Source organism: Taeniopygia guttata, chromosome 3 (assembly GCF_048771995.1).
Source record: "Taeniopygia guttata chromosome 3, bTaeGut7.mat, whole genome shotgun sequence".
Lineage (NCBI taxonomy): Eukaryota > Metazoa > Chordata > Aves > Passeriformes > Estrildidae > Taeniopygia > Taeniopygia guttata.
Window position 1 is genome coordinate 28,518,841 of NC_133027.1, and position 12,266 is coordinate 28,531,106.

At 36.2% G+C, this 12,266-nt stretch overlaps 1 protein-coding gene across 1 annotated transcript in view; it reads right to left on the reverse strand.

Annotated features, from left to right (window-relative positions):
- The window catches only part of EYS (eyes shut homolog), a 765,693-nt gene that overhangs the window by 620,950 nt on the left and 132,477 nt on the right, over positions 1-12,266 (reverse strand). The window contains exon 8 of the mRNA XM_072926499.1: positions 6,667-6,826. Coding sequence (XP_072782600.1) covers positions 6,667-6,826 — 160 coding nt within the window. The remainder of the gene's footprint in view (positions 1-6,666; positions 6,827-12,266) is intronic.

Below are 12,266 nucleotides of genomic sequence, written 5' to 3' on the forward strand. Positions count from 1 at the left end.
TTGAGATAACAATTCCAAGACTAGAACTCATCATGCACTAAATCTGATTAGATTTTGATTAGGTGTAAATGATTAGGCATATTTACACCATATTATGGGCCAATGTTCTAGAAAACTATTTCCTTTTTTGGGAAAGCAACAGAACCTTTTCAACATGAAGACATACATGTGGTAAAGCAGCCAAAGTAAAACACCTAGGTTCATTAGGTACTGTCCCAGCTTTATAGACTATGGTGATAGAAAGTAATATAGGAACATTTTCCAGTTCAAGTAAACATTATTATGCTTATTCTCAAAATTTACCAGTTGTCATAATTTATTTACATAGACCAGAATTTAAAGCTTTTTGAAAAAATCAAAAAGACTTCCACTAACTACAGTCAGCTTATGACTTAGTGCGTTGTCAACTACTGCATGAATTGTACACAGTCAAATGTTAAATATGCATTTAAAATTTTAGCTTCTCCTGGTTCAGAATGCAACTAATCATTTAAAGACACTTAGGAATAGTCCTTTCTGAATGTTCTTCTGCAACTGTTGGTTAAGCAGAGTCTTTTGCTGAGCTACTCTTTACAGAAGGTCTTTAAATTTGTTTGAGATGTATTTTAATAACCTTGGCTCTTAAATGAACTCATTATTCTGGAACATACAGTTAGACTTTTGACCATTTAATAGATTATCTGTCCTTTCTCTCAGCTGCATTCAGGATTTAACTGAAAATCTGGTCATAAAGATTAATCTCTTAGCAAAGTCTTTTGCAGACCTCTCCTTCAAAGAGTCTCTTGTCCTCTTACGAAGGTTTTGTTTGTTTATTTGTTTTGTTGTTGGTCAAAGTGCCCTTTATACGTCTCATTAAAAAATCTGGTTCATATAAAAAACCACAACAGGTTACTAGGAGAATATGCAAAGCAATTTTCATGCCTGGGACACAGCAATTTCATCTAGCTTGATCCTTTTTCACTCATCCTAAGTGAAATATGAAATAATATAGAACAGTCATTCACAGAGACACCTACTGAGAGAAGGCAAATTACAGAAGGATACCTAGCCTGGATAAAAAAGCACCATACTTGCAGATCCCTCTGCTCTATGGAAGATACTTGAACAGCACTCTTGGGTTCCAGAGAGGAGGTGGAGCTTTTTTAAGTTTTCGAAAATATTCCTTGACAAATTGAGTCTAATTATTTAGATACAAGAATTCTGGATTAAGAATAAAATAATAGCTTATGGGCCTGGAGTAAATATAAATGTCAGTGCACTGAGGCAACAGTCCAAAGGCTGATCATGGGATAATAGAATAGATTGGATTGGAGGAGACCTTTAAATATCATCTAGTCAAAGCCTCCTGCAATGAGCAGGGGCATCTTTAACTCCTACTTGTCCTTGAATGCTTCAAGGGATGGGACATCTATTGTATCTCTGGGTAACCTGGCCCAGTGTTTCACAACTCTCATTCTGACAAATTCCTTCCTTATATGTAGTGTAAATTTATTTTCTTTCAATTTAAAGCTGCTACCCCATCCCATTGCTACAAACCCTTGTAAAAAGGTTGAGTTCTGGGTTAATACTCCCAGAAAGTCAAGTAGCTTGTACTTCTCTTAAAAAATACAAGGTTGATAGAAGTGGGTGAAAGTAATTTTTGGAGTTCATGAGCAGATGTAGCTCTCTGAAGGATTCAATAAGCCAAGTTTAAGGGCATATTTTAAAGCATGTCTTCCAGTTGAGAACATTACTAATTATATGCTTAGAAATCCAGACCTTGATACAGTCATGCTTCCTAAAGAAACAACAGCATCTTTAAGTTAACCATAACTATTCACGATGAACAAAAATTCCATCAAAATTCCTACTTACCCAAATGGGCAAAATACATTGTGCACAGCAAATTAAACCAGAAACTGAATTAGGAAATATGAACATACCATAAATATCTGCCTGCACTGGGAGCATTTTGTTCCATTTTAAAAGCAGGTGGAACTTAAATACAAATATTACATTTCTCCTTGAATTTTCATGTAGCATGTTTTTACAGTCTTTTGGCTTTTCATGCAATTGCTGCATGCCAAAATAATAGAAGTATTTCCAGCACAAAATTTCAATAGCCTTAGTGCTTTGTGTGGAAATCAAGACCTGAGAAAAAATTGTTGACTAGAACTTCTGTAGATCACAGTCTGCTTGGAGTAACTACAAGTATGCTACAACATCAGACATTAGCATAGCCCTCACCTATTGTCCAGGAGTTTATCTGCTTCAAATTAAATATTATGCCAGTATGGATAATGTGTCCTTTTTATTTTTTCATTGTTTATTTCTCTGTCCTTTCATGATAATTAGTAATGTTGAATGTCCTAGATGGAATGAAACTGTTGTGTTTTCATGTAATTCATCTTGCTATCATCTTAGATGAGAGGTCGTAGTGTAACGATCAGTGTCCTTACAAAACACTTTCTGGTGAGGCATCACCTTGAGTCCTGGGTGCAGTTTTGGACACCACAATATGAGATGGGTATAAAGCTATTGGAGAGCATCCAAAGAAGGGCCACAATAAGATGAAAGGGCCTAGAAGGAAAACTATATGAACAGCAGCTGAGATTACTTTGTGTGTTCAGAAGAGACTGAAGGGAGACCTCAATGTGATTTTCAACATCCTCTGGAGGGGAAGAGAAGGGGCAGGTACCAATTTCCTCTCTGTGGTGATCAGTGACAGGACTCAAGTGAAGAAATGAAGCTGAGTTGAAAAAAGTTTAGGTTGAATATCAGAAGGTTCTTCCCCCAAAGGGTGGCTGGGCACTTCAACAGGGTCTCCAGGGTCACAGTGCCAAGCCTGACACCACTCAAGAAGTATTTGTAAATTGTTCTCAGGCAGGTGGTGTGATTTTTTTGTGTGGTCCTGTGCAGAGCCAGGACTTGAGCATGGTGATGTTTGTGGGTCCCTTCCAATTCAGTACATGTTATCCTTTTGACTTACAGAGTCAGTGTAACTCATGTTTTTTCTTGGATTTTTACTGGCATTGGGAGAGACCTGTATTGAGAGCAAAGTTAAAGGAAGATACTAGCTAAAACCATTTTCCTTTCACCCTAACTAATGCTATATGGACACACCTCCTAAAAGGCATTTTAAAAAGCAGGTAAGGTTTCTGGGTATCTGCTAAAGAGGATTAGAATGAGAAGTACTTTGGTTGTTATTATCGCTTTCTGTCAGTTATCTCTGAAAGTTCTTCTTTAATAAAAATCTGAGTCTTCTGAAAAGCAACAAGCTGTTCCTTTTTTATTCACCTATGAATGTAAGTATTCTGAGTGAATTCCTGTAGCACTACTTAACAAGTGACTTCTTTTATTCCATTGTTTCATTACATGGTCATTGATGTTTGGGAACTATGTGCCCTAACCTTTTCTCTTTCAGAGGTGACAATCACAATAACATATAAAGTGCAATGAACAAAGATTAAAATGGCAGCATCTATTGCTGAGACAAATACTGATGTGTAATTCCAGTACACTCCTGTGATATAAGGACCTCCCATGATGCTTCAAAAATTCCTTTACTTGCTCACCTTTACTATAGGGATTAGAACTGTGGGGGAAAAAATGTACTACTCTTTTTATCTATTTGAGACTTAGGAGATTATCACTGTGTTTTGACATGAAGTACAGATCTTCCCCAAATATTCTAGAAATGGCTGAATTCTTGCCTGCTAACAGCAATTTTTGAATTAATTCCTTATTTTGCTTCATCTATGTGAACAGCTTTTGTTTGACCTAATGATTTATCTTTATCTCAACTTTTCTTACTTTTGTGCTTCTGATTCTTTCCAGCATCTAAATGGGGAAGAGTGAACAACCAGATGTTTGATACTTAACTGCCCACCAAGGTTAAAATATGTTACCATTGTATCCTTAAGAACAAAAGAATTTAAAAATGTGCATTTGACCAGAGAGAATAATTAAAATTAGTCCATGGAATTTTTTGTTCACTAGTATAAACATTGCCTCAATTAGACTTTGAATGATACAGGAACTTGTATATCCCATATGTCGTTCTCTAGGACATTAGTTACTCTGGCACCAGAGATACCTTGTACAGAATACTGTTTCAAGTATCCTACACAGTTCAGTAGGGCAATCTCCATCAAAGCATGTTTATACACATCTCCCATATACCTGCAGAAATTAGAAGATCTGTTTGAATAAAACAATGAAAGAGAAAAAATAAATTGTGGATAAATCTATGAACAATCTTAATGAGTCATATAAAAAGTTTTAAGACAAGGAAAAAGTATGCAATTGAAGTAGTACTTTAAACTCTGGTTGGTGAGTTTCCTTGGGATTCAGTTTATTTTAGCAGTAGTAAGATTATTTTAATTAAAGGACTTTTCTGTGAAGTAAGAATGAAGTGTCTAATGTGCCGTATCAATTCCTGCCAATATGATTGCTCTACACACAAGGAAAGATAGCAATAAATTAGAGAAAGTTTATTCAAGGACAATTGGTTTACTGTGCAGGACCTGAGAAATTGCTGATATGGATGGTTTCAATGCCCTAAGCCATATTACTTACAAGCATTGTTGTAGTTTCAAAGGCTTATATCCACTTTCAGAGAAAAGAAAAATTAAAATGAAAACAAGAAACTAACAGTAGAAAGAAGTCGAAAACACAAAAATAATGACACCTATTCAACAAAAATAACTATCTATTATAACCTTTTATTCTATGAGCATTTAAACTTAACATTTACTTTCTGAGTAAATGACTCAAAATTTTTACATATAAACAGAAATAAAATCTATAGTTTAAAATTTCATGTCTCTATATAAAGTTTCTACAAGGTTTTCTTAAAGAGTATGGAACCAAATTGAAGTGGGTTTATTTTTAAATCAAAGTTTTGCTTTTCACAGCTGAGAATGTTACATCATGTCATATTTTGTGTTCCCCAAGATCTTCCAAACATGATTTGAACATTAATGCAAAAGCTGACGCTATAGTGTTTATAATTTAAAAAACACAATTAAGAACCAATGGATGTGAAACTAAATAGCTTTTCTGGTTGCAGAAACTATTTAATTCAAAGTCAAGTAGATGTACCAAGACTGCTACTACATTTCCCGTCACTCTTTCCCTTTCCAAATACATAACTGAAACAGTAAACAGGTATAAACATTTTTTTTAATGGATAAAGACTGAAGAAGCAACCAGCTATTGCAAAGCATAAAAATTTAAAAAAATAAAAATTCTATTGCAATATGTAGAACCTCTCATAACGAGAATTCGCAAAAAAAGAATCTTGGCCTCATAGGAAGGTGTCCATGAACAATAAATTTGTTTCCACTTGAATTCAGTCATGACTCAGAGTTTGGTAATGTTTAATTCTATTAATTGCATATATTTATTGCCATTTATTGTAACCTGTTAAACTTTTGTTTCATGATAATATTGTACACCAGAAACCTTAATGATCTCAAAAGCTTTGAAGTATTTTAGTGAAACATTACTTTTATTCACAAATTCATAATTATAGGTGTCACACCAATTTTTAAAAAGTCAAGCATAGACTGAAAAAATAAAATCATAAAGGGAATAATGGAGAAGTGAAAAAAAAGGTTGATAGATAAACTCTGGGTTATCAAACTATTGTTTCTTTTTCAATGGTAGTAGATCTAAAGTCTGTTTTCTCTGTGTATTGCCATCAGTTCTTTAGATTAAATTAATTTTCATTCTCTGGGTAACAAATATTGTTCCTATATTTCAAATTATTTTTAGAGTTCCCTTAATATTTCTGGCATTTATCTTTAAATCGATGAACATTGGTTAATGTCTCTTTCCATAATATAACCTAAACCTGCAGTGAATCATATTTGAATCTTCTCTTTCAGTTCCCTCTGTAGACAAAGATTAGTGAAAGATTTTAGAATCCAGCTTCAATGAGCTTCTGTTTAAAGGATAAAGCTGGAGGAAAAATCAGAAATTACTTTTTCTTTGCCACTTAAAAAACCAGTGTGTTTAATATAAGCTACTTCCTTAGGCTTCTTTTGTATTTAATGAAAAGAGAAACATTGCTGAAGAAATTGTGTCAATCACTAACAAGTATCTGACACAGCGGTTATAATCCCCCTCTAAAAAACGGACTTACTGACAATACAGAGAATCTCAAAGACTAGGCTTTAGTTATGTAAAATGAATCATTTAATCCCACACCAAATTAAATTTCATAAATCACTGGTGGCCCACTAAGGTATTTAAATAGAAGGTGTAATTCAGCTCTCAAAAGCTAAGTAAAGTTATCTGAGTAAATACAGGCTGATAAAAAACTAACAAATTTCCTGAACCCCATTTCTCTAATTAGATATCCAGGAACTATAATGAGATGTCAGACATACAACTCGCATGCAAAATTTTCATATGTAGACATACACTTAGTCTCTTAAACTGAGGCTAAGGACTAGGACTATTCTTACTGTAACCTCAATTGGAAGATTCAAAAGTAATCTGTAAATTCCATTCAGATTTTATAGGCATCACAGCAGAGGGAAGAAAATGCAGAGAGGTGTGACTACTCTCCAAATACGTCTTCACCCCTTTTATTTTTTTAATCCAGCATACTTATATTTGAATATTTAAAAGGAAATGAAACTAGATTATTTGTATCTACAAGATTTGTATATGTTTTACCTGTAAAATCACGAGGACACAAACACTGAAACAAAGGTTGTTCTCCCAGTTGACTCATATCAATGCAAGTTGCTCCATCAGAACAATTATTTGGGTAAATTAAACACGCATTTTCAGCAAATTGGCAAAGTTCTCCTGTCCATCCAGGTACACAGAGGCACTATATATAACAAACACACAAACAAACACAGAAAACCCAAAATAAAAATGCAATGTGAAAGTGTGTAGAATTTACCGAGTAAAGGTGTGGTAAAATGCAGTATGTTGCACCCAGCTGAGACTATTCCTCATGCCTGTATTTGCAGATGATAAAACAGTTGAGATGCAAAACTCATCTACCATGTCTGTTGAAAAATTGTGGGGAAAAAAGGACATGAGCTGGGGGAAATGGTGAGATAATTACTGGCTGTAAGGAACAAAAATGCCATAAGGAACAGAAGAACTGTTTGTGCAAGAAGATTTTAAAGGGGTAGACATGAGGGAGAAATTGGGCAGTGGTGATAACAGAGCCTGCAAGACAAACATTGTCACCAACCAGTAATCAGAAAACATAGTAGAGGGTTTCTGTTATACATGCAGACTCTCTCTGTTAAATAAAATAAAATTATTTGTTCACAGGAAAGGGGAAGATCTGAAGCTTATATTAGCTTCTCAAAAGAATCCTGGGAAACTCATACAAGTGCTCTGATTAAATATATTTAATAGTGGCTTGCCTTGAATCCCATTATGAGGGCAATAAAACAGTATAGCCAACAGAAGCATGCGAGTATTTCAGAACACTGGAATGGTGTACCAGATTCACAATGCACAGACATTTTACATGAGTATGTGTGCATGTGACCACCAAAGACAGAGAGATGTGTTGTAGTGACTCATACAAGTAAAAAGAAAGTAGCCAAAGAACGAGATTAGCATAAAGCACAGAAAATAGGCAGAATGTATTGCTGACTATGGAAAAAAATTACTGCAAAAAGCCTCAAGGCAAGTAGTACCAGGAGGAGACCATCATTTTTTGAAGGTCGGGGGACTGCTTGGGGGAAGATAAAATATTGCAAACCATCAAATCTACAGAGGAGCGATAGAGGCAGAAGACAAGCTCAATTCAGTAATGACTTCTCTCATCAAAGATCTCATGAGAGAGATTACCTTGACCTTTGTTGTTAGGCATCACCAGGGACCACAGCCATCAGCACTAACCCTTCAGCACCAGCTCCACTGCATTGTGTGATCACAGAATAACAATATGTAGGTGTACTGACAATGCCTAACAATCTTGAAAATACTAGCATTAAGCATGCTTTTTGTGAATTAATTCATTCAAGTTTGTTTTAAAGTTTAAAACTGGCCCAGCCTCTCAGTCTTTTAAGCATTCCCTTTACAGTGATCTCTGGTTGCCTGACATATATATTTTGTAAAAATGAACAGTACTTAAGTGGTCAAGTGAAGGCTTTAAAGAACTGCACTGATGCAAATCCCTTACCATGAGTCTCTGCTTTCAGTGATTGAAACAGCAGATAACTAAAGCAGATTGCCGTCTCCAAAGTGACCTAGCCGTAAAAGGAGCATGATAGCCTATGGAATAAGTGTGACTTATCTTCCAAGGCCTGGAAGAACACAATGTTCTCCAGCAGATGTATGTTCCTTTTTATTTTCTGCATTCTTATTCCTGCATCACTCTGCTGTGACGATGCCCATACACATCCCTGATATTTCCTGATTTCCTTCCCCTCGATCTCCAGGAACACCTTTCACTGCTATGTACTGTCCTCATCCTTGATATTATGTTTGGTTAAATATGACACTACTAAGTGAAAGGTAATAAGAGGTAAAAACAAGATGTCATGTTTTAGGTAACTATCTATGGGTTTGTCTATCTTAGTCAGTACACAAAGCTTATCCCAGGCAAACCTATAGGAATATGTCATTTTATTTATGTTATTTAAATAACATGTCATAATATTTATGTTATTTATCCTATATGTCCATATATATATTCATATATATATATGCCAATTTATCCTATATGTCAATATATTTTATATTTATAGGACTCCAGAATTATTTAGGTTGAGAGAGATTTTGAAGGTCATAGAGTCCTACTCACTCAGAGCAGGTCAAACTTTAAATGCAAGCTGGTTGCTCAGGATCTTGTCTACTTGAGGTCTGAATATCTCCAAGGATGACAATTCCCCAGCCTTTATGAGCAACTTGTTGCCGCACTTAAGTACACTCACACTACATTATGAACAATTTCTTCATACTACCTAGCCATAATTTCCTTTGTTGCAACTTCTGCCAGTTGCCTCTCACTCCAGAGTCATGCACTTCTGAGAAAAATTTGGCTCCATCTTTATGATTGCCCAGTGAGGACATGAAGAAAAAATTATGTCCCCATTCAGCTCTCTGTTTTCAAGGCTTAACAAAAACAGATCCTTCAGCCTTTCCTCATAAGCTACAAAGTTTTCATAATGTTGATGTCTCTCTGCTAGTCTTGTTACAATTTTGTCAGGCTTATTTTTTGTACATTGAAGTTCTACACTTCACAGAGTGTAGAACTTCCACAGGTAGCTCAAGTGCTGAGCAGAAGGGACTGATGATTTAATTTTACCTGGTCTCTATGTTTTTATGAAGCAAGCCAGTATTAGATGAAGCTACCTACACTTTACCTTGATTTGGTTACATTGGCCCACTCCCTCACCTTCCATGGATATATCCTATCAAGCCCTTTGAACATTTATAAATACCCTCATTGCCTATGGTCCTGTTTGGCATTTCTCTTTACTAATGGTGTTTCATTCCTCTAATTTTTTCCACCTGGCCTGGGACTTGGGAAATTTAAATGCACATATTGTAAGTGAAAACCAGAGCAGAGACACTGAATGTCATCCACCTCATACAGAAGTGGGCATACATTTTCCTTGATCTCATTTTTTTCTGCCACTGTACCTATACAAATTTATAAGCTAGTTTCTCCTTTATGAGTATTTTTCATGAGAACCCATTTGGAAATTCTCCTTGACTAGACTCAACCTTTTACCGACACTGTCACTAAACATTGCTATTTATTGGTAAAAACTGTTAGGCCAGTATCTTCTTTCTTTATGTGTCTTAAGTCCATTCTGTGAAAAAGAACTTCAAATAAGTTTACTGAAGTCTGACCCTATTTCTAGTGGATACAAGTTAACTTAAAAAAAAATTGTTTTCAGAGATGGAATTGTGACTGTAGTTGTGAAAACTACATTTTCTTTTCTTCTAGAAAAGTGACTTTTCTGCACCTGCAGTGAAAGGTATTGCTGTCAAGACAGCATTCAGGACCTGAATGACTATTTCCAGACTATGCCTGAATCATTTTGAGGATAATTGAAGGACAAGTCTTAGGGATGGATGCTTAAGCCAGCACTTTCCACAAATATTAAGCTTAATTGTGATCACTTCCATGGCATACTGGTACAATAACCTTTCTTTTTTTCCTCCACAGTTTTCAATTGCCTAGTAAGATGGCTTGCAAAATGAAAATGTTCGTGTGCTAGACTTCTTTGCCCTTTTTAAAGTACATGGAGAAAATTCTAACTCAACCCAAAATTCAGGCATTAAAATGGGTACGAGAGCCTTCAATTTTTGGTTTAACTTATATTATTCTGTTATGTTGTTCTTCTGATGCTCATATTTTCTTCTTTGCCCACTCCTCCCTGCTACCCCCCGTTCCTCAAATATAATCTGAGTTATGTGTATATTCTTAGAAGTGTTACTATTTTCAAATTTTTCTATAGGTATTTTTGAAATTAGGAACTGGAGTGACTGGTTCATGACAAAGTCTTCAGGAACACTGAACATGATGTTAGGCTAAATGCTTAAAAATAAATAGTATTTTTATTTTTCTGTACTGATGGAGCTCTGAAAGTCGTTTAAATGAAGAAAACAAAATCCTTACCTTAATTAAAAAACAATTTCTGTTTACATTTTTTTGTACGTAAAGTCCATTCCTAACTGAAATTCTAGAAGTCACTCACAATGGAAAAAATAACTGCAAGAAATATATAGAAATTTAGCTCGTAACCAACAAAAATGTAGCTTCTTAGTGGATTGAGGGATTTATCTGGGGAGAATGTTTTACTCACTTCCTTATTTGAATGGATAAATCTTAAAGCTTTATAATATTGATAATTAACCTACAATACCCCAGGACACATAAGTGACTTTAAACCTTAAAACAGAAAATTAATTGGTCCTAACTTATTATATTTGTCAAATTTTCAGATGACATCAAGCTGAGCAGCTCAGGTGACATACCTGAAATATGGGACATCATCCAGGGTGCTGAACAAGCTTGAGATGTGGGTCCATGAGAACTCATAACAAGGTTCAACAAGGCCAAATGTAAGGTCCTGCACATTGGTTGGGGACACCCCTGGTACCAACACAGGCTAAGGGGAAAGGGATTGACAACAGCTTAGTAGAGAGTGTTGGAGGTTGGATGAAAAGCCAGACATGAGCTAGCAATGTGTGCTTGCAGCCCAGAAAGCCAGCTGTACCCTGGGCTGTATAAAAAGCAGCGTGACCAGCATGTCCACCTCTAATACCGTCTGGTGAGATCCCACCTGGAATGCTGCATCCAACTCTGGGATCCTCATTACAACAAAGCCATTGACATTATAGGAGTGGGTCACCAGGGCGGCCACAGAGGGCTGGAGCAGCTTTCCTCAGACTGGCTGAGAGAGTTTGGGTTGTTCAGTTTGAAGCAAAAAAGGTTCTAGGAAGATCTTCCTTTGACCTTTCATTAAAGAGGACTTTGGAAAGATGACTGGCCGTAAAATTAGAGGAAGCTGAGAAGTTATACCCACATCCTAACAGAAGTCAGGTATAGAAAATATAGGGTAAAATACAATTGTTGCCCCCTGGATGGAATGCAATTGGCATGCTCGAAACCTATTCCATGATAATTCCCCATACACACGACCTGGAACTATAGGCACCTGCTAAGGGGGGTGGAATGGAGGGTGGAGCAGAGTGGAGACACCGCAGCCAGGCGCTATTGAAATCTTTGCAGGGAGGGGAACTCGGTGGTGCTTTGCAGCTGAAAAGCTGCATAGTACCTGTCAGCCAGAGGAGATAGGGAGAGATATCCTGCTGCTGAGCCAGCAACTCTGGCAAAATCATATTCCTCTGATGAACTTGGTTCATTATAGCCTGATTGTAAGATTAATGCACACCTTCAAAGCAAAGTTATCTCCCTCCAGCATATGACCCCGCCCCACCAAGGTGTGTGCTATTTTTTTGACTGTATCTTTAAAAGTGAGAGAATTTTACACCAATCTGTAACAAAGGTATGTATGACTAGAGTTACTCAAGCTCCACCTAAACATAGAGAGATAGTATTAAATGAAGTAGACAATGGACGAAAAGTTAGGGAAGACTATCATAACCTCTAGAATCAGTCAACAGGTTGAACCTATCTTCTCCCCCATAGGGACACCTATTGGGTAAGAACTGTACTCTGTCCATGCTGAATGTTTTTATTAGGGATCTTACCTTTTTTGTGTACTGCTTTGAACATATTTTTGCAGTCAGATACTACTATTGAACATACTTGAAACTAGACC